Source organism: Podarcis cretensis (genome assembly GCF_951804945.1).
Source record: "Podarcis cretensis genome assembly, chromosome: 3".
NCBI lineage: Eukaryota > Metazoa > Chordata > Lepidosauria > Squamata > Lacertidae > Podarcis > Podarcis cretensis.
Window position 1 is genome coordinate 88,451,389 of NC_137172.1, and position 27,794 is coordinate 88,479,182.

At 41.4% G+C, this 27,794-nt stretch overlaps 1 protein-coding gene across 5 annotated transcripts in view; it reads right to left on the reverse strand.

Annotated features, from left to right (window-relative positions):
- The window catches only part of ADGRB3 (adhesion G protein-coupled receptor B3), a 458,204-nt gene that overhangs the window by 30,082 nt on the left and 400,328 nt on the right, over positions 1–27,794 (reverse strand). For 4 of the 5 annotated variants that reach the window (XM_079970373.1, XM_079970371.1, XM_079970374.1 and 1 more), the window contains 6 exons: positions 14,010–14,160; positions 12,891–12,960; positions 10,414–10,480; positions 8,385–8,470; positions 3,515–3,613; positions 2,983–3,154 (listed from right to left, as the gene is read on the reverse strand). In XM_079970373.1, coding sequence (XP_079826499.1) covers positions 2,983–3,154; positions 3,515–3,613; positions 8,385–8,470; positions 10,414–10,480; positions 12,891–12,960; positions 14,010–14,160 — 645 coding nt within the window. The remainder of the gene's footprint in view (positions 1–2,982; positions 3,155–3,514; positions 3,614–8,384; positions 8,471–10,413; positions 10,481–12,890; positions 12,961–14,009; positions 14,161–27,794) is intronic. The other variant, XM_079970372.1, reaches the window with a different exon arrangement.

Genomic DNA, 27,794 nt, shown 5'->3' on the forward strand with positions numbered 1-27,794 from the left:
ATAGGCCCAAGAGCACCCCCAACGCTGCAAACCCGGTGATAAATTTAATGCATGCTTTGTAAGGCCAGCCAGATGGAGAACACTTCAGACTGGTACTGTTTGTTTGCTAGCTTTTGCCGAATGCCAAGAGCAAGCAAACGACGGCTACCATCCTGTGGGTGATCTCCATTATTTGAGCACGCTGCAAAACAATTGAATGTGAGATCCTATTAAATTCTTCTCTGTAGCTCCTCTGGCTTTTCTGATATTCAGTGCTCAAGGTATATTCTTTTAAAGCAGTTTCTTCAGGTTTTTCTCTTACCCTCTGACATGAAGCTGCAAGCTTCTCTCAGAGCCAGACACAGCAAGAGAGACAGATGTGCTGAACGTGCGGGTACCAAGGAAGTGGTTTCCTTAGCAACAGTAACCAATTCAAAGCTCTTATAACTTGCCCTCTCTCCTCACGTGTCCTCTATTTTTATTTTTTATTTTTAGTCTCTGCAGTTTAGATATGGGGTGGTAGTATAGCTTTAAATGCTAGGCATGGGTTAAAAAGATACAGATACAGATATATATCCCAATAATTAAGAACACAGGAAAAGGAGAAAATAAATAAGGTTTTTCCCCCTCACTTTATTGCCAATCTTTAGGTTTTGACATAATTCAAATTAGGATCTGAACACACACACACACACACACACACACCCCATATCTATCACCTATCTCAATAAAACATGTTTAACAAATTGCTGAATTCAAAACCTGGTAATTAAGGATTTATGACTTGTGGTCATTTTACACTTGTACTGAAATATGAATAATGTCTACTTCTGCCTACTTGAGATAGTAGCCATGCTATCATTTACATCAGGTGTGGAGGACTCCCAGCCCTCCAGATGTCGGTGGCACATGCCCTGGTTATTTCCTGCTTGGACTACTGCAGTGCGTTCTACCTTTGAAGGTGACTCAGAAAGTATAATTAATCCAGAATGCAGCGGCTAGACTGTTGACTGGGAGCAGCCGCCAAGACCATATAACACTGGTCCTGAAAGACCTACATTGGCTCCCAGTACATTTCCGAGCACAATTCAAAGTGTTGGTGCTGACCTTTAAAGCTTTAAACAGCCTCGGCCCAGTACCCCTGAAGGAGTGTCTCCACCCCCATCATTCAGGACCGAGGGCCTTCTGGTGGTTTCCACACTGTGAGGGCGCACCACCGGCCCGTCTCGCCCGCGCCGTCGGGGAGGTGGAGCGTGAGCGCACGTGCTAGGACCCGAAAGATGGTGAACTATGCCTGGGCAGGGCGAAGCCAGAGGAAACTCTGGTGGAGGTCCGTAGCGGTCCTGACGTGCAAATCGGTCATCCGACCCGGGTATAGGGGCGAAAGACTAATCGAACCATCTAGAAGTGAAGCTAGAGGGAACCAGGCAGAAGGCCTTCTCGGTAGTTGCGCCCACCCTGTGGAATACCCTCCCATCATATGTCAGGGAGGTGAGTAATTATATAACATTTATGAAGCATCTGAAGGCAGCCCTGTATAGGGAAGTTTTTTAAGGTTTAATGTTTTACTGTGTTTTTATATATTCTGGAAGCTGCCCAAAGTGGCTGGGGCAACCCAGTCGGATGGGTGAGGTACAAATTAAGAAGAAGAAGAAGAAGAAGAAGAAGAAGAAGAAGAAGAAGAAGAAGAAGAAGAAGTGGTACTCTGGGTTAAGAACTTAATTTGTTCTGAAGGTCCATTCTTAACCTGAAACTGGCTTAACCTGAGGTACCACTTTAGCTAATGGGGCCTCCTGCTGCCACCGCACCTCTGCCGCATGATTTCTATTCTCATCCTGAAGCAAAGTTCTTAACCCGAGGTACTGTTTCTGGGTTAGAGGAGTCTGTAACCTGAAGTGTCTGTAACCCAAGGTACCACTGTAATGGACTTGGTTGATGGTGCTTGTCTTCATTTTGTGGGTTTACTGTGCAACATTTTGAAATCAACATTGTGAGAAGCTTCAGATTGTATCTGAAGCCTCCCTGGGTTTTTTCCAGTCCTAGAGCATCCCTTGAAGCAGACTCAAGTAATTACGGGGAATTCTTCTGGACAGCGTGATGAGATTTAGTAAGACACATTCTAAGACATATAAAAAACTCAACTACAGCTGCTTTCACGTCAGCACTGATATCATTTGAAACTTTTTATAGAAACTGAAGTTGCCAGTTCATTTATTCACCACACCTATATATGTTTCTCCGTTTTCATGTACTAAAATGTCTGTTGCTGAGAATGAGAGGAAATGGACTATTTTCCAGTCTACAGTTTAAAAATGCATTATGAAATCCATGTTTCTTTAGATAACCATCTTTGATGGTGAGTCAAACCCTTAGGTAAGCCTTTCAGTGTAATATTTTATTAGCATTGGTTTAATCACATAAGGTTTCCAGGACAGATCCATTACGAGGATCCCGGATTTCAGATGGCTCATGCTCAATGATTCTGCTCTGCACAAGCGGTACAGATGCATGTTATATGGGAGCTGGAAGGAACTCAAGTGGGGAAGGATCTTGTGATTACCAAATGGTCTGATCCAGATTCTGAAGCCATTTGCTATTGTTGGTTGAAATACCAGAAGGTTGTAAATGTCAGAGTCACAGAAGACCTCTTGGAGATAGAAAAAGGCAGAAAAGGAAACCTTTAATTTGTTGGGCTATTGGGCTTTTTTTCTTTTTTTGCTACATTTGCATCTGAAATCAATCAGGTTTCTCTTGACTTTAGCTCTGCCCAATCTCAACTTTGACTTTTCATTCAGTCCACTGGTTCTTTGTAGCTATGCATGGTGGCTTTTTTCCTCAATAGGCTGTCACATCTGTTTGTCACAAAAGAACATTGCTCAATTGCCCTGCTTTTGATCCCAGATTTTTCCTTGATATACAACTGAATTTCTGTGGAGCATTTGGTATTGCTGTAAAATTTCACAGCGGCTCATGACAAATGCCATCGGGAAGTGGTTTCCTTACCTCCCTTCGGAGAATGCAGTGGACCATGACAATGACGAAGCCCTGCAATGAATCAAACACAGCAAAGAGTATCTGAAATAATATCGATCTCTTGTCAGTCATCGCCAGAACTGCAGACATCCAAGTCAGAGCCAGGAGAGGCAACACAACACAGGAACTCCAAAGGGATGCCCTAGAAAGTGACAAAGAGGAAGGAAAAGAGCAACAACAGTGACGCTGTAGAACCATGAGTGGACAATACAACCCTCTCTTCACATATATATGTGCAAATGTATAGGTAACATATTTAAGGGTGGCAACTTGTTAGTTAATGTGAAGACCAATGACAAATATTTAGAGATCTATAAAGATTGATATTTTATTTTCTACATGTTACTCCAGTTGAATTAAAAAGTGTGGTTGCCATTTCTTTTCCTTTAAATTAACTATATTCAGCATTAGTTATCATAGTTTTTCATCACTGTAGTATCCCCGCCCCCCACATGCACTGTATAAGATTTGTAACAAGAAGATGTAAATGATTAGGACTAACATGGCATTACTGGCGGTGGTGGCTGACAAAGCTGTTGTTGAAACTACTCCACACTTGGCACATTTGAGCGTCAAACCGCTATGAGGCTCACTCATCTGACTGCAAACAAACAGAACACCCACAAAAAAGAACAAAATATTGAATTTTTTGTCACCAAAAAAAGTCGCGACTGAAATTTAGCTTTTTAAATATGATGTCATGCAAGAAAATAAAATAGCAGGTAGACTTATTCAGAATTTACAAAGCTCTATTTGAATCATACATTGTTTTACATTTTTTAAGTAAAAAAAATTATGTTATTTGGGGGCGGGAAGTTTCATTTCATGCAAGGCCTAGTTCTTTCATTTAAGTCTTTTTTTTTTAAGGCCCCCAGTGTCCAGAGATAAATGTCACTTGATAACACCGAAGTAAACAAGCACGTGCTAGTGTAGGACACACAAGGTGAGATCCCTCTATTCAGACCTTTAAGATGACCAATATGCTCATGATCATTTATTCGCTCAGCATGCAAGAGAGAGACAAATTGCCAGGGCAGCGTGTGCATACCTCTAATTAATTAAGAGGTGAACGAAGTTGGAAAATGACCACACACTAAGATGGCTCAGTCAATGTGCACTACGATATTGGCTGAAAGGTTGAAGGAACTTTAAAACAAGATAGAATAAGCTCCTTCTTAGCTTACTCTAAATTTTTGCCAGAGGCTGGTCTGGATACAGGGTTTGAAATGTATGGAATTTAATGAAAGTATTATTTCAGGCTTGAAAAACAACATTTTAATAAAACACAGTACACAAGCATTAAGGTTAATATATGTGTGTATAGTATATGTTTGTACAACACACTGTATCACAACATCGAACAACTGGTTCAGTTTTCTTGCCTCATAAATTATAACAACTGAATTGCCTGGCTATTTCCAGCCTTTCATCCACCCTAACAGTTTCAGTGCCATCTAAGTACAGGCTGGCTGCCAGTTAGCTATCAAGCTAGGCTTAAGGTCCTGCTATTAACATCTGAAGTCCTAACAGCTCCAGACCAGGTTACCTCTGAAATATGGCAGGCACCAGCAGTGATGCTCTTCCATTGCTCATTAAAAACAGGCATGTTTCCCCAAGTGTTTCCCTGACTGCTGATGCCAGTTTTTAATTAGTCTCCTACTGTAATGATTATTTTAACTTTATGTTTACATTTATATCCAAGGAGCTAAAGGTGGCCTGTGTGGTTCTCCCTCTCCCTGTTTTATAATTTGCAGTATCCCTGTGAAATAGATCTGAGAGTGAGTCGCTGGCGCAAGGTCACTCAATAATGTTTTAATTATTTTACGGATATGTTTTATTATACAATATTTTATAATCACATTATTTCACTGTAGTAAACTTCTTTGTGTATGTTTTTTCTTCTTTGATTAAGAGAGTGATGCATTACTTTATTAAGTGTATTAAATGCAAAAAGTAATATGTAGTGGAACGGTTTTCATTGACTGACGGAAGTTGCTGCAGATGAAATCCATGGGTGTCTGTCCAACAGTAGAACAGACTCCATTGGCAGAATGGATCCCGCTCCCTGCTGCAGCTCTACATATGCCCCCCGCAATCTTCTCAGGAGGGTTTTAAGAATCTGCAGATTAGATATGGGGCAGGGCGCAGGAGGATTCGGGGCAAAGGAGAGGAAGGAGGAGTCTTATGTGCAAGTGAAGTCTGCTCATGTAATATTGGCTGTCACTCTGGATTTTTATAAAATGAAGAGAAAAATCTTATTACTCACCCCACCCCCTCACACCATCTGCCTGTGAAAGCTTACATGTACCAAACAACTCATCCTATAAAATGGAATTTACTATTGGAATAAGCAATAGATAAAAAAATAGAGTGACCAACTTGAGTCCTGGAGTCCCTAATGTGATGGATGTGGGCACCATGGCAGCCTCAGACACCCCCTTGGTCTGTTGCAAGGCCCTGCTGCTCCTTCCATTTTTTATTTTTAAAATTGCAGGGTGCTTCACTCTTTTTATTAACTTTGGGTAGTATTGAGCTGGCTGGACAGGGAACTGCAGGCTTGCAGTCACTCTGTCCTCTTATCGCCTTCTCCTCAAAATGCCTCAGGGTCTCAAGTGGGGGCGTTTTATCTGATTTGTTTCCTTGTGTGTTTTTGGTTTTCCTGTTTATTTGGTGCCTGTGTGTGTTTTGCATCCTTGTTATTTTGTTTGGTTGAGAGGTGTTTTGCCAATTTCAAGGGAAGCTGTTGCCTGCTGGTTTCTCCATTTCATTTGTTTTGCAATGTGTGTAGGCCTATGGAGCATTCCTTGGTTGTGGTAGTGTTGGTAGTTTTGCTCATCACCAGATTATTTGTCGTGCCAACAACAGTTTCTTAGATTTTCAAATGCATTCCCAGAATCCAAAAGGCTAGGGACTCTTGGTGTAATGGCTCAGCTATTTTGAGGAATATGGTAAGAGGGATCAGCTTGCTTGAGAGATGGAGCTCAGTTTTTGTTTTTTGTTTTACATTCTGTCAAAAATATAGATGTAAATACTGTAGCCAAAATCCATATAAACACGAAAATCTATATAACTATGTTGATGTTTCATTTCATTTTGCACAAACAGGTTCTTGGAAATGAGAATGTTAATGTGTTTTTTTCATGTTGCTTTTTGGTGAAAGGCCCATAAAACAGCATACAAGAAAAATCAAATACACAATAAAAATAATTTAAAATTGTCTGGGGGATAACATAGTCCCTGAGAATGGAGGTTAGCCTTAGCCATCTCTGGCCTGTGGTATGCTCAGAGTCATCATTTGCTGGGAAGATTCAAAATGACCTGAACCAATGTCTTCAAGTTACAAGAAGAGACACTCCGACTAAACATTAGGAAGAACTTTTTAATGGTAAAGGTTGTTTGATAGTGCAATGGACTCCCTTCACTGGACTCTCCTACATTTTTAAGCAAAAGTTGGGTGGCCATCTGTCATAGATACTTTAGTTGAGATTCCTGCATTGCCAGGGGGTTGGGTTAGATCAACCTCAGGGTCCCTTCCAACTCTACAATTCTATGATTCCATGATTCTTTGATTCTACTCTGAGTATGACTTTGTCAGATACACTTCACTGTAGGAATAATTCTGGGTTCCATGCAGACATCATGCAATTTCCATTCCTGTACCAGAGACGAGAGTGATTTTTATTTGGAGAATTTTTGGGTACAAGGGGTACAAGTATTCTAAGTGAAAACACACACACACACACACACATAATATTGTGTGTGTGTGTGTGTGTGTGTGTGTGTGTGTGTGTTGAGAACACTGCTGCAAAGTATTGCTTGCTTGTTTCTAAAACTTGGATCAAGCAACCTTAAAGAGGAGATGATTATGTGAAAGCATATGAGACTGGATCTTACCACCTTAAGGTATGTTATAATATTCCATAACCGTTTGTTACATTCCTTGAATGAAAATGCATAGAGCCCCTTGACACCGATTTTGCAATGTGAAATTGGCAACAGCTGCTTTATGGCTGCTGATTCACGTAGCCTTATCTAGAGGATAACTTCAACAATCCTAACATGTGGTGTCTTAAGATTGACAAGTTTGCATGGACTAGAACCTCCTTCATCTGATTCAACTAATGGATATATATACATATTGGTATTTGTGAGGGGATATAAGTGGGACCAAATCACATGTCAACAAGTCATGGTATAGTCTGCCTGTGAGAAACAGCTATTGAAGAACAGCTTTGGTTAACAGAGCAGTCTTATCATGCTAATTCAATATTCTTCAAAGGATGCAATCTTATCAAGATTAAATAGAGCATTAACAATCAATAATGAAATATCATGGAGTAGGATCTAGTCAGAGTTAAGCACATGTAAGTCTCACTGGGAGAGTTAAGCCCATGTTTAGATCTTCCCCACTGAATTAATGAACCCTGATCTAAGAGAATGTATGCTTGCTTGAATAAAAGAAGCTGAAATATTGATGATCAGCTGTTTGGTGGAGAAGGGAGAGCAGGGGTAACAGAATCTAGCACCCAGACCCTCTTCTGGACAGCCCCTAAGTTGTGGAATTCCCTTATCCGAGTGGTGTGTCTGGCACCTGAGATGTATATATTTTAGGGCTTAAACTACTCTCTTAATTGATTTTAATATTGTATTTTGAAATTGCTGTTACCTGCCATGGGACCTTATGGTAAAGGATGGGTAAAGAAAATGAATAGATAAACAACAACAGATTGGCAGGAATCCAGCTTTTTCATGGACTCAGGCTCCCAGGCCCTGTCTGAAAGGAAATGCATCACAATTGCATGGACAGAACCCGCTCAATGCAAAGAATCTGCTCTCACAGACAAAAAAAGGGGATCAGTTTATAGAAAACCTTAACCATTAGCAAAGTAATATTTGTTTGCCTGGCGTTATATTCTGATACTTTATTGTGGTGTATTACATATGCAAGCAAGCAAATGGTCCGCCTACCACCCATTTTATCTTAGGAATTACCTTGGGAAATCTTTTAGGGGAACATTCTAACTAAAGAGCATTACATAAGTCTGCGTCTCCATTCTGTACAAAGCCAATATTTTAGAAAGCCAATAATTTTGACATGCATAATCATTATTCAGGCTTTTGACTGACTTAATACCATTGTACTTGTGTTTTATTATTTTACTGTTGCTCAATCACATTTCCTCAGTTTTGGAGATGAATAAAATTGGTTAGACAGCTTGTTAAACTATGCAAAAAAAAAAAAAAAGATTCAAAGTGCAATCAAATAAATAGACATTTGGTAAACATAATATATACATAGAGACAAAATAAATAATTGAAAATAAGTAACAGATTTTCAGTAGGCCTGGGGGAAAAACCCAACTTCTGCTTACCCCGCTCTGTGTTTGAGTTTTTTATCTAGGATTCCATCTCTGGAAACAAGTTTATTAAACACCAGAATGCCAATCACCATGTTGACCTGTTAAATATAAAACAAACGGACGAAAACACAAACAGTCACCCCTTTAAGTGATACTAAATTAAAGACAGGGCAGGGGGGAAGATAATAAGTGTGTAGTGCAGCACAGGCAAAGGGAAATGCATGGCATTCAAGGGGGGGGGAAGAAAAAGGGAAATAGCAGGGCATTCCTGGTGAAAGGGAATAGTTTTGCTGGTATGCACCACTTCTTATATCTTATATAAATGCATCAGATTCAGGGTTGCCCCACTATGAATGGAAGGGCTCCTTTGGTAGAGGAAACTGTGATTCTACTGAAGCTCCCACCTAGAGGAAAAAGGTAGTATCCCCCCCATTCCTCCTCCTTTTTTGCAGGTTCCAGTCGCTTTTCAGACATTGCGGTGTAGGATCCCTGTCAATCCAGAGCTGATTTTTGGAGCTGTAGAGGTAAGGGGGACTTAGAAATCAAAATCACTTCCACTCTCTTGCGAATGGGCTTATCCACTTCACCGACATCTGCTCTGCACAACACAGAATCCAACTCCACATCTGTATCTATGGTCACCTCCAATCACTATTTTGCAGAAAGGATTAGACTAGGCATTTAGGTTTGTGATATAAGAGACTTTTTGCGGTAAGGAAAGTGATGGAGAAATGCACTAAAAAGTGTGGGATAACAACTGATAGATGGGAAGTCTGCACGAAGAAATTAGAATTAACTATTACTGTCATATAACTTTAATCAGCAGTCACCAAACAACCTTAGTGCAAGCTTTGTACAACTGAATTAGGATAAGTGCTCAATGAATAGATTGTCTGGAGGAGCTCTCTCTTGCCACCCCCTCTCTAGACTATAGGAGCGCTTCCACAACCTTGTCTGAGTTTAAAAGGCAGGGATGATATTAATTGGAAGACACAGGCAAGTAGTTTGATCAGGCAGGTTGACATTCAAATGACCTAGATTAGTTTTTTGACTGCTATCATTTTTAAGGCATACAGCCAAAGTTGATGGAAAAATGTGCATTTCTGACAAGAAGGCAATTATGAAAAGTGACATTGTTTTCTTTTGCTTGGATTACTGAAGTGTTTCAGATATGATGGCTTGTTCCTTCTGCACTGTGTTAGTTACAAAAAACAAAACCAGGCAGCGATATAGATTCTTTGAGGCTTCAAAGTGCTTCAGAGCCAATAAATATATGGTAGTTTCGGCTCAAAGTCAATTCACTTCAAAGGATTAGTAAGATTGGAGGCAGATCTGCATTCAGAATATTTAGAGGATCAATAGACACGCAGTCAGCGTTTTCTGTGTTTGTGCACTGGGGGAAGGAGTGAGTATTAAGCAAGTAGGTGATTGTAAGCTTCTTAAATTAATTTCCCCCTCATGCTTTCACTAGAGCTTATTAATTTGAAGGAATGAAGGAGGAGAGAGTTTGCATGCTCTCTTCTTGCTTTTTCTGAATTTCACTACAAGGTGATTCTACCCTCCCCTTGCCCTGAGAAACCATACAAGAAGTTCCAAAATGATTTGTGTCAACACAGCCATACTGGGACTGCAGGCTGAGAAAAGTTTGATTTTGTATTCCTTTACAAAGTGCAATTGTTGAAAATAATCAAAACATGGGGCAAAATTCAGGGATGGTGAACTTGTTAGCTGGGGCCAAATGCACTCCCAAAGCTATTTGCTTCTCAGAAATCTCCTCAGCCCACGCCCCCTCTGTACAGGCCACACCACTCATTGGCACACATATTATACATACCCCTTTTATAAACACAAGTGCACAAATTTAACATGTGTTAAGAGGGACAACCGCCCTTTAATCATCTGTGTATTTGAGATACTGAAAGTATATGCAAAATAAGTTTGCATTCATAACTTCCATATCAGAATTTAGAACACTTAACATACTATCCAGTCAGTGATTATATTACCATGGTTACTTAAAATAGGTGATTTTAATGTTTACCAAGACAACAGCAGCTGCAGGTCCAACAAAAGCATAGAGAAGTCCTCCTTCGAGAGAGAGCCAGCAACTGGAAAGAACATTAGAAAAGAACTAATAAAAATTAATAAGGTTTATTATTTGTCTGTCTATATATCTGTCTACTGATTGTGGGGCCTCACTGATTTTCTCAGTCTTGGGATATCAAAATATTTCAGATACTTTCTGTTAGCAAAGTCACTTAAATAACACAGACAGGAGAGAAAAGAAATTCTAATTATATGAGGAGAAATAAACAGAGATTTTGTCTCTCTTATTTTTGGCCTTGTTTATAGCAGGGTTACATTCAACCAAATTTACAGAGGAACAATTCTCTCATATCTACGCAGCTAACCAGAAGACATGCTATTTCACCAAGTATCTGCTTAGTTACTAAGCAACACCTCCCCCTCTTGGCTAGATGACTTTAATAACAGAAGTAATGCTTATGTTCAAATGGAATGATCCCTGCTGTTGCACTTCCAACACTTTCACAACAAACAGAAAACAGAGATTTATTGCACATGTAGGCCAACACACCCCAATAAATCAGGAAGTCTGAAAACTAGCCATTTCCAAGACTATTTAGCTGCAGTCTGCAAAGTATCCAACCCTGCAGAATACAACCTGTACTTGCTGTTCTACTACAAGGACAGAGCATATATAGCTGCAACATCTTGTGTATTACTTAAGAAATATGAAACCTAGTTTACTTCTATGTGGAAGATTATGTCTGAGAAGATATTGTGTTTCATGCTTGCTAAACATTTTAAATAAACTGTCCTTAAAAAAGGGTTTCTGCCAGTACTGAATATTTAGCATTTTTCATTCAGCAGTTTTCAAGTTACGGCACCATGGCAAAAAGGAAATCTACCTTCAAGGAAACTCTTTTTTTATGTGTGTGTGTTAAATGCTAAAATAGCTAATTTGTAATACTGTTCAACTTACAATTCTAATGCTAATTTCTCACACTTTGTTGCATTCAAAGCATCTTCCAAGTATTTTTTCACAGACTGAATGACACAATTTAAGTATTTTTCTGTTAATGCTTCATTGATGACTTGCTTTTCTAATGAAAATACCGGTACTTCATGAAGTAGACACCAAGTCACTCATCTAAAGCTCCTAATAAGATGTAATGATTTTAATGGAATACATGTAGCACTCTCTCAAAATAAGGAGCTCTTAATCCATCTAAATTCTAAGTGCCTTTAGAGCAGAGCTTTCCAAATTTTTCATGTTGGTAACACACTTTTTAGATATGCATAATTTCGCAACACAGTAATTCGGTTTTACTAGCAAACCGGAGATTGAACTAACCCCTTTTCCAGCCCTAGGAGGAGTGTGAGGAGCGTTCACATCTAATGTGTTGCAACACACAGTTTGGAAAGCCCTGCTCTAGAGAGCTGTTGAATGCCCTCCGTGCTCTGGGAATTTTAGCTCATTTGCCCAGCATTTGCAAAAGGAATGGTGAAGTAATAGCTGCTTCAAGGCAGCTTTCCCAAAACTGTTGCCCTCCAAATGTTTTTGTCTGTAACTCTCATCAGCCCCAGCCAGCATAGCTCTGTTTGCTGGGGCTGATGGGAATTGAAGTCTAAAACATCTCAATGATCGTGCACTATATTCCTAAGCCACCTGTTTCCTACTCACTGGCATTCCCCACCCTGCCACTACTGAATCTCATTTCCTTTTCCATATCAAATCCTGCAGAATAGTTGTTCAGGGAGAGATAAATGAATAGGAGTTGATATGGGCACACCATGCCTCCTTTGCCAAACTCTTATTAATCACAGTAAGCTCTTGGAAGAAAGGGGATGGTAAATCTGCATTTGAGTAAGAGGCTGTTTGCTAGAAACAACTGAACAAAGAGGCCAGAACAGGCACACTAAGGAAGAAGTCCCAGGGTCAGGTACAGTGGTGCCCCGCAAGACGAACGCCTCGCAAGACGGAAAACCCACTAGACGAAAGGGTTTTCCATTTTGGAGGCGCTTCGCAAAATGAATTTCCCTATGGGCTTGCTTCGCTGATAAGCCTATGGGCTTGCTTCGCTGATAAGCCGCTTATCAGCTGATCCACTAAAAGCCGCTAAACCGCTAATAGCGCTAATCCGCTAAGCTGTCAATGGGCTTGCTTCGCAAGACGAAAAAACCGCTATACGAAGAGCCCCACGGAATGGATTAATTTTGTCTTGCGAGGCACCACTGTACTTCTGTAGTGCTCTGACAAGATGGAAGACAATTTCCCCATTCAATAGATAGCAATTTGCTATCCTTTGATAGCTTTCTGCCACATTTCTCTTCAACTGGGCCTGCCCATTGTTAACCAGCACACTTATTATTCACCTTTAAACAACTTCCATGTCAGCACAGAACTGTAAAAATACCCAAAAGGAGGTTGTGTGATAAACAGGGATGGAGGAGCTGGCGGTCATTGAAAACGTTTATTATTATGGAGTGACTTACTAGTTACTGGTTCCGTATCCTTTTGTCTTGGTAAAACCTATTGATATAGCCACCACCAATGCTGGTAGACCTGTAAGAGAAACCCCCAGTGATTAGCTTAGTGTCAGGCATGTCCAAAGTCCATTTGGGGGGCCTAATCCAGCCCCTATGGCAGTTTATTTCCTGGGGTAAAATCCTAAAAACAAAGCTTAACAACTTTGGTCAGCCCCCATGGCCCTTCACTTCATCAAATCTGGCCCTGTTTGGAAAAGGTTTGGACAGAGCATGAGACTCTTAATCTCAGGGTCATGGGTCTGAGTCCTCCATTGGGTGAAAGATTCTGAATTGCAGAGGAGTTGGACTAGATGATCCTCGTGATCCCTTCCAACTCTACAATTCTGTGATTGTATGATTACTTCCCTACACATTTAATGGCTGTTGCCACAACATATTTGTCAAGTCTCTAAGGTGCCACAGTGCCTTTGTGGTTTTTGCTGAAATATGGGCTACTCTTTTAGAATTTATCCACCAATCGTTATTCCTGTGAGCCACAATGCATGCTTCTTCTTATGGGATGTGAAAAACCACAGCTTACTATATTAACCTATAGAGATTGATTTCATGGGGGGGGGGGGGCGCGACCTTTTCACCAGCATGTAATGTTAATGCCCACTTCACCTACCAGGAGCTTGTCAACAGTTCAGCTTCCATCCCGGCATGCATCATTTTTATGTTGCTAAGTGACCAGTACATTTGACATAGTATACAACAAAGAAACCACACTGAGCTGTGATGTATTTCAGTAAGGGTCTTTAAAATAAAATAAAATAAAACATTGCTTGTGTTTTTGTTATTACCATGCTTTACTGAGAATCTGCTAAAGGCTGTGAGTTATGGTGTGATAAACTCTCATAATCAATGAGACATTCATCACCAGCCATATCTTGAAGCAGATCAATAGAATTAAATTATATTCCTGCTTGCAATTCCATAGAAAATCTCCCAGTACTAATATTCGGTTTAGAAACCGTGCAATCTACTACCTGTCAGGATTATTGAAACATGCATTCATGTTCCAAAGGTTATCCGTGCATGAAACATTAAGCTGAAAAACATCTTAGCTGAGTCATATGAACTCACCCCATCCAAGGCATAAAAAGCGTTTCCTTATGAGTCGTGTCCTAATTTTTCCAGTAACAGCCATGTAAGACTGCCACGCTTCCGTCAAAACCCAACAAAATGAAGCTAAGAAGAAGAAATGTAAAAATGCTGTGGTCGTGGTACAGATCCCCTGCAGACAGAGCAAAAGAGAGAATGGTTGTATTTAAAACTCAGTGATAGTCAGTTAACCAAAGGACTGATAAAATTTCAACAGTTTGACTTCTACTATGCAACAAACTCAGCTTTTATACCAGAAAAGGATAAAATGTCTGACTACATGCATTAATGTACACTAATCATATGTGGGAAGGAGTGTCTTCTGTTTGGAGCCCAGACTGGCCTCTTTGTAAACCATCCATGTCTCCAAGCAGTTTCCTTGTCCCCCCAGTTGGAAGGAACAGTGGTCATGCTGTCATCATAGGGAACATTGGAAGTACACTGCCCAGATAACAAAAGGAACAGGAAAATAAAGTACAGTACAATTTATAATCCCTGCATTACACAAGTGTGTGAATTAGGACAGGAAAATAGTGTCTACCTGGTGTGCACTTGTGTGCAAGAATTCCAACACATATTGCAGGAATAATTTGCCTGAATGCTGCCTCCCATCACAAACTCCTTGCATGTTAAAAGACAGCCCATTGGGGGACAAGGAGTTTGCCTACACTGGAGTTTAATGTGGATTTGAAGCTGCTTGTGTCTCTATTTTGGGGGAAGAGCAGCGTCCACATAATGTCTTCCTTGTCCAAAAAGCAGCCCACAATTCCCACCCCTTCTAAATTCGGATGTTTCCGATCCTCAAATAATTTAATGAGGGAAGAAAATGCAGTACAAGATAGCACATTACCCAACTAGGAATTCATTGACGCACATTGAGTGGGTAGGTCTCTTTAAAAAACCAAAAAGCGTATGATGGCATTTCTCTGGGCCACATTTATCAACACATTCCCTGCTTCCATTTTTTTTCTATTAGCCCAAAGATAACAATAACACCTGCCTTTTTCCACCACTTGTAGTATTTGTATTTTTAAAGCAGCTCTTTTGCATAGCCCTGCTCTTGTTCTAAACAGCAGTATTACATTTTTAATGCCCTTGTAAGTGCAGGAGGCTGGAAAAGGAGAAGAAAGGAAGTAACAGCCTCCTGTGTGAGTGACTCCAAATCCTTTCCTGCCTTGAAGCAACACATTTATTTTAAAAAAAATGTTGGCTGCACTTACGGTCAAATCTGGTATATAGGAAAACTTGTATTTCATATATATATATATATATATATATATATATATATATATATATGAGAAAATGTGTGTGAGCACAGGTAAAATGAGTACCTGCATGCATGTGTACAACACACCTCAGGTTTCCAGAACTTATGGTGCATGCAGAAGTACTAATTGAGGTTAGGAGAGAACAGTGCTCAGCGCAAATGCATCTCATCAAGCACTGCCCACTAGTGTGGACAGGAAACACAGAGAGAGACTTCGAAGGCATAAAACTGATAGTGCTCATGTGTGGCCAAAAATGCACAAACCCATGAATACGGCAACACCCCAGTGTGGACATAGCCTGGACATCTTTCAGACATACGCAAGTTCTGCTAACCATCCATGTTTAGTTTGAGTAAGAAATGCAATAGGGCAGAAAAGGAGGTTGCTTTTTGTGTTCCTTTTGGCTATGAAACCTTACAAAACATGCATGACACAACAGCTGTAGAGCACTCTTCAGCTTTCAAATAGAACCAGTGCAAACCAACAATCCTAATAGTATCTCTCTCCGCCCCCCCCCCGACAAATTACAAGTGTAGATTTGAACTCCAGAGGGGGAAACGGCTAAGCTCCTTGCCTTATGGAGATTTCACTGCAAACTGCAAATAATTTCAACCCATGGAAAACCTCTTTATATATTCAGCTGCCATATCTCTATATATTTTGAAGTGTGGTTTACACAATGTAAAAAAACCACCGTTATTTGGGTTATCCCCCTCCCTCCATGCATGTCAGTTTCTACCATCTGAGAGGCTCTTTGAAGCCATCGATAGAAGGCTCTCATCTGACACTGCACCACTTAATTAAACTTGACACAATGGCTTGACTTTCCTATTGGAAGTAAATTATGATCCATCATGTCCCCGCTTTGCATTCACTACAGAGCCCTAGATACTGGAGATTTCATAATATAATATCAAATGACATAGTAGCACTCTAGCATCAAAGTAACATGGGTAATTTAAAGGGATACACTGCACAGGTTATATTTCCTGGCAGCAAACAGTTGTTTGCAACAGACAAATGAACATTTAAAATTATTAAGTTATTAGTGTGGGATGGGTTGTTGATGGCTAGGAGAGGATATAGTAAATACAATTTATCCCTCCAGTCTCCCATGCGTGTGGGTTAAGCAGAGCATTAAATTTCCATCCTTAGCAACAAAAATAGAAGCTTTGGAACTAGACTGCGAAGCCTTTCCTTTTCTGAGCAACTCCAGCTCATGAAAGGGAGCTGGATTCCCCCCTTTTTAAACCCCTCTTAACAAACAATCAGACGACAACTTAAAAAGGAAACTTAAAAATAGCCTTTGCTTACTTAACAGTATTGCATTGGATCACAGCAAAGGCTGCAGAACTATGCAGGTAAAAATAGTTCTAGGTTTCAAGATACTTAGTTGATTACAAAAATGGAGTCTGTGCTCAAGGACAGTGCAGGCAGACACCTGCCCATAGCTGTCAACTTTTCCCTTTTCTTGTGAGGAATCCTATTTGGAATAAGGGAATTTCCCTTAAAAAAAGGGGGAAAGTTGACAGCTATGCACCTGTCTGCACTGGAGACATGGGGGGGGGGGGGAGAGAGGTGGCAGGAAGGATAAAATGTATTGGTTTTCTCCGTTACAGTAAACAGAGGAAATGACATCGCACAGAGCTCTCTCTCTACCAATTGCATTACAGTGGTGCCTCGGGTGACAAACATCTCAGGTTACAGACTCTGCTAACCTGGAAGTAGTACCTCGGGTTAAGAACTTTACCTCGGGACGAGAACAGGAATCGCGCAGCGACGGCGTGGCGGCAGCAGGAGGCCCCATTAGCTAAAGTGGTACCTCAGGTTAAGAACGGACCTCCAGAATGAATTAAGTTCGTAACCAGAGGGTTACCACTGTACTATGGTATGAGTCTGCCTATCTAGCAGTACAGTTCTGTGGTTGTTTGCCCCTAGACTTTCTAACTGTTAGATGTTTGACTGCCAATGTCCCACAATTAGAGTCTTTCTTCCCAGCTCTGTATGCAGGCGACAGGCGCTTATGTGGGGAAGGATTTTGCTGCCAGTGTTTATGTATGCAGAGACAAAAGTGGATTTGGCAATTTAGGCACTTATCCTGGGGTGGGGGGTGGGTTTCAAGCTCATTTTTCAAATGCTTCATTTTCTGTGATCTCAAATCAGCATCTAATCCAATTCAATCATAAAGTGCTACTTGACTTCCTGATCTTAAGTATATAAACTGATGTACCTGCCTGCTATACTGGTGTTAAGAAGATGCCTTGTCACAACACAGAAAGAGAGCAGAATTATTCCTAATCACAAAATGATAAATAGAAACAGCATAAAGATGAAGGTAAAGATTACTAAAATACTTCAAAATATATACAAATCATTTATGCAAACCGAATGATATATCCATCAAACAGCACAAGTTTGCTCTGGATCCCAGATGACTGCAGCTAAGCACAAAAACCATATATGTCCCATAATAAATGTTTTGGGCCTTTAGAGTGACACAAGTCTCTGGTTTTTTTAAACAAAAGAAATAGCAGAGCTATCAAAATGCTTTCCATAATATTTTGTTGGTGAACAGTATTACAAGTCATAATGAAACCACAGAGTTGCTTTAAGTGAAAAGATAAAGGGATGTTGCTCCATTTTAGAGGATCTTTGTTTCATGCAGAAGCTTCCCTGTTCAATCTCTGATATCTCCAGGTAAGACTGGAAATATCTCCTATGTGAAAGCCACTGCCTGTTAGTGGAGACATTACAGAGCCAGGCAGAATAAAGGTATACAGCAACTTCTTACAATCAGTGGGCTGAAGTTTTAGGTAGCAAAGCTCACACCATGGCAATCCTCAAATAACGTCCCAGAGTTTAGACTTCATGGCTTGAATTCTAGAAGCCCACTGCATTACACAATGGGAGAGGTCACCATTTTCTGCTGATAACCTCCCTCCTGTATCTCCCCCCTCAGTACTGCATCGCATGACATACCGTCTAACTTTTTCAAGCCCCAAACTGGGACGCACTCTGAGATAAGTCTTCTGACCTGTGCTTTTGCACTTTTGGGGGGGACTTTTCTGCAGTTTTGGGGGGACGAGAACACTGTGTGAGAGCATGCAAGGTTGTGGCACCCCAAATGGCCCCTTCGATCTTGAGTAAAAAAATGGGATGTCCCATTTTTTTCTGGGGCACTTGGGAGGTATGTGTTGATCTGGAGTCTCCCTGCCACCCTTAGAAGCAGCTTTTCAAGGAGCGCCTAGGGGCTACAGCATGTGGGGCCATTGTGGGGTGGGTAGAGAAGCTGCTTTGAGCCATCAGAACTTAGCCTGCAGTTTAAAATCCCAGTCATGAGTTTCAGGGCTGGTGAGCATATGATCTGAGGGTGTAATGAGAATTGCAATGTATAGTGGTTTGAGAATCAGGCTTCAAGTCTATGCAGAATGTTTAGCATGACAATTTCTAAAAAAAGCATGCTATTTTAATCCCCATGAAATCAGGGACAAACGTGTTATTGACTTCGGTGATTAAAAATTTAGGCTCAACACGGTGTACCTGCGAATGCCGGCAGTGACAAGCAGGGAAAAACATACTATGCACTAAACCTACTAACTGGATTATTTTCAGTTACAGGAACAGACAGGGGAGAATAGAAGAGAGGAAAGTTATAGCGTGCATATTGATCTTTAGAAGCAACCACAGTAGATAGTTGTGGAGTCAAACTTTCTTTTATTACCATTCATCCTTATATTTAACAGCTCCACATGCTATCCAATCATCCCATTCAGGTTGCTCGCCTCCTCCCCTTGACTGGGTAAAATATCGCAGTATACAAGATTGTCCACATGAAAAGATGGTTTTGAAATCCAACCAAGGAAACAAAAATCCCAACGATGTAAGTATACTAGAGCTACTAAGTTTATGACGGACAAAAAAGAATTCAGTGTTTAGACCAAATGCAAGTTGCAGAAGATAACACTTAAATTCAGTGCAATTATTTTACTGCCCACTCAGAAATAAGTCCCACTGACTGCAGTGAGGCTTATTCATAGGTAGATGGGTACAGGACTTTAGCCTAAATGTGTGTGTGTGTGTGTGTGTGTTTCATTCCCATCCCTAAGTAAATTTAAAATTACATTTGGTTTTCTTATGAACAATAGAAGTGTGTGTTGGTATGTGTGAGAGAAATCCAATTCTGGATTAGGTGAACCCTGTTACATAGGCTATGGAGCTCACTGTCAATAATGTTATTGTGCTTGGATCCCGCTTGTGGGTTTCCCCCCAAGCATCTAGTTGGCCAGCCACTGTGAGAACAGGATGCTGGACCAGAAGGCTCATTGGCCTGATCCAGCAGCCTTTTCTTATGCTGTTGTATGCTGTTGTATATAGTTTAAGCTAACACACCATGGCATGCCTGCTCTGGGATCATGTCAGGATCTGCTCCCCTTCCTTAAGTTCAGCAGAAAGGGAAATTTCTGGAGATAAATTCTTGTTTTATGCATCTCCCGGAGGGTGGGACCTTGGGACAGCATCTCCCCTGGACAGTACGTAGTGTCCTATCATGAAAATCCTCTCCAGGAGCAGTGTCCTATTCTGAAGGTTCTAGGAAGCCTTCTGGAAACTATACGAGAACTAAATATTCTTCGTTCTGGAGGGCTTTTGTTTAACATGTCAGATGGTTAATGGGACTGTTCATAAATGTCACTTGTCACTTTGAGGATTCTAGGGGCAAAGCAGGATGTAAATCTAATAAGCAGCATTCAGCGCATGCGTTAGGGCTGCCGTACAGGAGTTGGTGATAAAGATACTCATTGTCAGACAGTGGTCACCTCTAGTCCGTATAGCCTTGCATGACCTTTTTCAGTTACAAAACACACAGCTGTTTTCTGATTAAGAAAGTGATGGGGAAATGTGCCAAAAAGTTTGGGGGGTGAACAAATTCTTAATTGGAGGATGTATAAGCACTGCACAAGCAAATTCAGGATGAATGCTCATTGTCAAAGCTCGTTGTCATAAAATGTCATAAAATGAATGAATACACAACGGCGACTGGAAATAGCCTAATTTCCTTTTACTCTGAGGTGTTTTTAAAAGGTCTTAGTCATGCTTGAGACTTAATAAGCTCTGTTGAATCAACATGCTAACAGTGAGTGGAGAGTCTAGGGCATCATTTGGAATTGATGTCACTTGCTGAATGATTATACTATGCTGGTGCAACTTGGTGGATTGATGCTCCTGCATTGACAATATGTGCAACTACTAATATATAGCACAGAAATGGATGGACACAGGATGAGGTGGGGTCAGAATTCATGAAAAAACTTGCTTATGGGTTGTATGGTAAAAACATGTTTAGTATGTATGAGATTGCAAGTCACTACCAGGAATATTATGACAGTGGAAGCACAGAAAATCAGAGGAAACCCGTGCTTACATGCTGTAGCTGGGGCATAAATATTAGGAATTCATTCTGCACAGTTATTATTTGCCTTTCATGGCAGATTTTGTAAATTTTTAAGAGTATTTTTATATTGCAGAGTTTTGCGGCAAGAGAGCTCTTGCCAATGCAGAATCCTTAACTGAAAGATCACCAAGGAAACCTATTCTGCGTGAACAGAACACTGATCATGTTGAGAAAAGTGCACACTCACTACGCTGATATAAGGAGAGAAATAAAGACATATATAGTTATGGAGAAAATTGGTCTCTTTAATTTAGTCAAAATGTTCTATTTCAACACACATGGAATGTGAATACCTGCACAGTACAGGTTTGAATAAGAGTTACAATGGTTGGCTTGGATTTTTCAAAAAAGATGATCTCTCAGCACTCTGAAGTAATGGAATATAATGACCTCCCTCACATAATTTATATGAAGCTGGATGTGATGGCGAATAATTCTAAAATGAAAGCACTTTGTGCACAGTGAAAGTGGTATAAAATTAATATTAATAGATCGCATTGGGTTACTATGTGCCATGCAGAAGTAGCCTTTAGCAGTTTGTATTTCTGTTCTTTCAAATGATGTAGAGCAGAACCTAGGAAGTTGTGGCCTACCAGAGGTTAGGTAAAGGTAAAGGTAAAGGGACCCCTGACAGTTAAATCCAGTCATGAGCAAATCTGGGGTTGCAGTGCTCATCTAGTTTTACAGGCTGAGGTAGCCGGCGTTTTTCCGGGTCATGTGGCCACCATGACTAAGCCACTTCTGGCGCAACGGAACACTGACACCAGAGCAGCGCACGGAAATGCCTTTTACCTTCCCACCGGAGCAGTACCTATTAATCTACTTGCACTTTTGGGTGTGCTTTCGAACTGCTAGTTTGGCAGGAGCTGGGACCGAGCAATGGGAGCTCACCCCGTCATGGGGATTCAAACCGCCAATCTTTTGATTGGCAAGCCCAAGGCTCAGTGGTTTAACCCACAGCGCCACCCGTGTCCCATTGAAGATAAGTAATCTGGCAATATAATAATCTCCTATCTAGTACTACAGTATCTTGAACATGGAACACTTTTGTTTTGTTTTGTTTTCTACAAAAGCTGTAAGTTGATTGTGTATGTGTGTGTGTTTTAAAAATGTCAGGAATCTCATGCACAAGACAGTGAAGTTTTAAGGCTCACTTAATACATGAAACCTTGAACTTGGCTAATAGGTAGCCAGTCTTTCAACACCCATGTGATATGTGTGAATCCCACTAAGCATTTTAGCAAATGTATTTTTCACTAGCTGCAGTTTCTGAGCCATGCACAAGAGTTGCCCCAAGTACAGTGTACTAACGAAGAACACAAAGTTACCAATGTATGGACCACAGTGGAAAGGCTACTCTTGTCCAGGAATTGCCATAGTTTGTGCACCAACCAAAGTTGGTAATGGGTGCTCTGGCCTATTGAGGTCAGTAAAGCCTTGAGTGACAGTAATGCTCATTAAAACTATTCTGGGCTATTCATTGGGCAGATGCCACTAATGTGGGTTTTCCCCACTGGTTCCAGTTACAAGAAGAGATGTTATAACCAAACATGAATAACAAAATCCGCTAGAAATAAAATAACTGCAATATCAAATTTTTTGAATTATTACAAAAATAAATAGATAAATCTGAGCGAGACCAGTGGAAGTGAAAGACTCCACCCCCATTCTAAGATTTTCATCCCCACTTTGGACCTGTCACTATCTCTCAACTTAACCTACTTCACAGGGTTGCGATGAAGATAAAATGGGAATGAAGAATGATGTATACTGCCCTGAGCTCCTTGGAGGAAGGGGTGCAATAAAGATAAAGAAACAGACTCAAGGAAACCCAATTTGATGCTGATAACCTCTGTGAGAATATTTATGAGTATGAAACTTATTTCGCTTTCATTAAATGAAGTTTATATAAGTTTCATACTCAGATATATTCTCAGAGAGTTTATCAGTCTCAAATTGTATCTCCGTGAGTCAATCTTCAGTAATGGAGTGTAAGTTCTTATGCAGGCTATATAAGTACAGTAAGTAAGTAAGTAAGTAAGTAAGTAAGTAAGTAAATAAGAGTTGAAATAATCTTAAGTGACTGTCTTTGACCTCCTTCAGCTTTCCCCAGTACGGCTATATTGGGACTTGGGTAATTTATAGGGCTTTGTTTTTTTCCATTGCTCTTTTCCATTGCTCTTCTCTCAAACCTTCCATTCTTGGGCAAGGTGATTGAGCGAGTGGTTGCTGAGCAACTCCAGGCACGCCTGGAAGAAGCGGACCATTTGGATCCCTTCCAGTCGGGATTCAGGCCTCATCATGGGACTGAAACTGCCTTGGTCGCACTGGTTGATGATCTCCGGCGGGCTAGGGACAAAGGTGAGAGCTGTTTCCTAGTTCTGCTGGATCTCTCAGCGGCGTTTGATACCATCGACCATAACATCCTTCTGGACCGTCTTGAGGGGCTGGGAGCTGGGGGCACTGTCATACAGTGGTTCCGCTCCTTCCTCCTGGGCCGTGTTCAGAAAGTGGTGGTGGGGGATGAGTGTTCAGACCCCTGGGCTCTCACTTGTGGGGTGCCTCAGGGTTCTGTCCTCTCCCCCATGCTTTTCAACATTTACATGCAGCCACTGGGAGAGATCATCAGGAGGTTTGGGCTGGGTGTTCATCAGTATGCAGATGATACCCAGCTCTACCTCTCTTTTAAATCAGAACCAGTGAAGGCGGTGAAGGTCCTGTGTGAGTGTCTGGAAGCGGTTGGAGGATGGATGGCGGCTAACAGATTGAGGTTGAATCCTGACAAGACAGAAGTACTGTTTTTGGGGGACAGGAGGCGGGCAGGTGTGGAGGATTCCCTGGTCCTGAATGGGGTAACTGTGCTCCTGAAGGACCAGGTGCGCAGCCTGGGAGTCATTTTGGACTCACAGCTGTCCATGGAGGCACAGGTCAAATCTGTATCCAGGGCAGCTGTTTACCAGATCCATCTGGTACGTAGGCTGAGACCCTATCTGCCTGCAGACTGTCTCGCCAGAGTGGTACATGCTCTGGTTATCTCCCGCTTGGACTACTGCAATGCGCTCTACGTGGGGTACCTTTGAAGGTGACCCGGAAACTACAACTAATCCAGAATGCGGCAGCTAGACTGGTGACTGGGAGCGGCTGCCGAGACCATATAACACCGGTCTTGAAAGACCTACATTGGCTCCCAGTACGTTTCCGAGCACAATTCAAAGTGTTGGTGCTGACCTTTAAAGCCCTAAATGGCCTCGGTCCAGTATATCTGAAGGAGCGTCTCCTCCCCCATCGTTCTGCCCGGACATTGAGGTCCAGCTCCGAGGGCCTTCTGGCGGTTCCCTCACTGCGAGAGGTCAAGTTACAGGGAACCAGGCAGAGGGCCTTCTCGGTAGTGGCGCCCACCCTGTGGAATGCCCTCCCATCAGATGTCAAAGCGATAAACAACTACCTGACATTCAGAAGACATCTGAAGGCAGCCCTGTTCAGGGAAGTTTTTAATATGTTACCTTTTAGTGTATTTTTCATCCTTGTTGGAAGCCGCCCGGAGTGGCTGGGGAAACCCAGCCAGATGGGCGGGGTACAAATAATAAATTATTATTATTATTATTATTATTTAGTGCACTCGCGAAGCAATTTTATCTGGCTCCTGGTGGCCTTAATCCAGTTGTAAACAAGGAGTAGTGAAATGCTTCCCCTCAGTTTTTCTCAAGAGGAGAAGGCGGGAAATGATCTTAAAGGTGTAAAAGAGAGAACGAGAGCCCACATTTTAATGTGGCATCTTGCCGTGAATTCTTTAAATGATGCCCTGACTATGCCTGAGCATCTGTGCTCTACAAGTGTGAAGCCCTTAATGCCAGATGGCACCAACTTTATTGTAAATCCTGACCCATCCATATGGAAGTCAGTTAGTGTGGCAAAGTCTACCAGTGGCCCCAGCGGGTAGGGATGCCTTATTAACATTCAGGAGGAATTTTAAAAACATCCCTGTTCACCCAAGCATTTGACAGCTGAAATATACTGACCCAGGCAAGCTGGAACTTAATAGCTGTAAGGGCATTACTGCTTTAAAGTGTCTTAGGAGTTTTAAAATGATTTTAATTGTAATGTTTTGCTATTTTGTTGTTTGCTGCCCTGGGCCCCTTCAGGAAGAAGGATCAGGCATAAATTGAATAGATTCCTTTGGAATTCCCTTCCCTTGAATCTTATAGACAGGTTCCATTTCTGTTGTCTTTTTGGTGCCTACTGAAGACCCTTATCTTTCAACAAGCCTTTTTAAGCTGAGACCTTCTGCAGTCTGCATTTGTATTGGAATGGTTTTTAAGATGGTTTTCTATCTCCAGCACCACTTTCTGGAGAACATAGTGCCACCCAAGAATAGAGGAATTGTCAATGCTTGGTTCAGTGTATATGTAGTTTGAGACCATTTTGGGGTAGCCATTGTTCTAAGGTAAGCATTTCAGATGCTTTGGGATTCAGCTTGCTGGGTGGTTATATCTAGCACAGTTCTGATATGGCATGTCAGTTTCCTTGACTGGAAGGGTGGGGGGTGGAGATGGGGATGCTCACACTGTCATTGTTTCAAGGTAACTTGACAGTGAAGTGGTCTTTTGGTACTCTTATCCCACAGACACCACAAGGAGAAAGATATTGGCTTCAGTTTTTCAGTCGCTGCAATTTGCATTACTTCTCCTGTTCTTCAATGCAATCTCTGTCTCTAGAAGACTTAATTGAGCTTTCAATGTTTAACTTGCATGAATATCTGAGTAACCTGCTTCTCCTCTCTTTAATAAACAATTTGCCTTTGAAGACAGATGTCTGTGTCAGGTAGCAAATTATTCTGTTTTTTTCATGCTTCTAGGAAATGCAGTCACAAGAGGGGAAGAGGGAGGGAAGAGAAGGGAAGGGAAGGGAAGGGAAGAGAAAAGAAAGCTGCTGCACACTTCTTAACCCGAGGTACCACTGTAGTAGTTTGAGCCAAACTCCCATGATATTCAACAAAAAAATAACATAAGGTATTTGTTTATATATTTCTTGTTAATTTGTTATTTCTACTCATGGTAGCACAAAGTTTATTTGGATCCTCCAAAGCCCTATTAAGCATGAAAGCGAATAGAAAGGGGTTAAAACCGTGGCTATTTTAAGGTAAGGTTACCAGATTTTTTTCAATGAATCCAGGGACACTTTTCAACATCAATGGATTTTGTCAGGGGACTGATTTGTAAATCCAGGGACTGTCCCCGGGAAACGGGGACGTCTGGTAACCTTATTTAAAGGGGTATTACAAAACTGTTCATTTAACAAAGAAACACACCCAGCATTCACAGTGACACACGGGCAGCTCCTTCTGCGCTGTGATTCTGTGGCTGCTCCTTCAATGCCTCACCCCCAGAAGTGCTGCCACAGAGACAAGGGAGCAACCGTGTCTCAGTGATAGTTCCACATCCTACTCTCCAACATTCCTCAATTTATATTTTACCATATAAAAAAATTATAATTTTACACCTACATATTTTAGCACTGATAGTTCTAGATCACCCTTGGCTAAAAGGCATTCAGTTGGAGAGGGATTTAATGTGAGCAACAAGTTCTCTCTTCCACACTTTAGACTGTGAAGTAATATCAGTGCAGCTTTTGGGAAACTCAAGTAATCCCTGCTTGGGTCCTTTGTTCCCTTTGGGTTTCTGTTCCCAAAGATTACTTTTAACTGCCAACACCTCTGCAGAACAGGCAAAGACCAGTTTGTTCAGTTTCTTAGCATGTTGCTTCATGTAGAGATGGTGGCATTTTCAATCACCGTTCGCTGAATGGCTTCTCGCGTTCATGCAGAACAGCTCTGTAGCCATGCCAGTTTTCTCAGACCATTTAAGACAGATTGGGCGGCAGTAGTGGGGATTTATCCCACAAACTCTGGCACAAGTAATTCCTTTCCAAATGTTTCTTTTGGAAAATATTCCTCCCTTGGCCTTCCTTTGAGTGGGCTCTGGAATATCTGTAGGTATTTGGATAGTTATTATAGAAAAGGTGTTTTTAATTTTCTTCTACAATTTGTTTGCCACTCTTGAGAGCTTGTGCATACAAGCAGCATACAAGTTCCACAACAAAAATAAAAATATGTATACAGCAAAGAAAAGCTGAATATTAAACATGCTTTTTCTCCCTTGGAAGGAAGCACCTAATGCAGTCTGCACAGCTTGCAGCACTTGGAGCTGAATGATGCTTAGAGTCTAACTGCAAGCAATGTTAATCTCACAGCCTGCTCTTGAATGCCAATTTTTTTTTCTTGCCATGGTAGGATCCTAATCTAGATCAGAAGCCTAGTGTAGGAGAGGAAGAGAGTTTATCATTTTGCTGCATTGTGGTCCTGATCTAAACTGGTCCTCCCCAGCCCCTATATTTGAAATTTGTATTGGGGAGAAAAGCTCCTATTGGAAGTAATACTGCCTTAGAAAATAGTTCTGCCAAAGTCCACAAAGTTGACATTTTATTAATTGCAACTTTAGAAAACAACATGACCATCAGTGCCTCCTATGTTGAACAAATATTTAGACAAGATAAATGCACACCCTTCCAAGGCAAAACAAACTTACACAACATGTTAATGTTACGATAGGTAAAGGTAAAGGTACCCCTGCCCATATGGGCCAGTCGTGTCCGACTCTAGGGTTGTGCACCCATCTCACTTAAGAGGCCGGGGGCCAGCGCTGTCCGGAGACACTTCCGGGTCATGTGGCCAGCGTGACGAAGCTGCTCTGGCGAGCCAGACCAGTGCAGCACACGGAAACGCCGTTTACCTTCCCGCTATAAAGCGGTACCTATTTATCTACTTGCACTTAGGGGTGCTTTCGAACTGCTAGTTGGGCAGGAGCTGGGACCAAAAGACGGGAGCTCACCCCGCCGCGGGGATTCGAACCGCGACCTTTCGATCAGCAAGTCCTAGGCACTGAGGTTTTACCTACAGCGCCACCCGTGTCTCTAATGTTACTGAGGCATCTAATCATAGCCTGCATTTTTAATCAAAGCTTATATTTTAAAATTCCTGTATATTAAAATGAG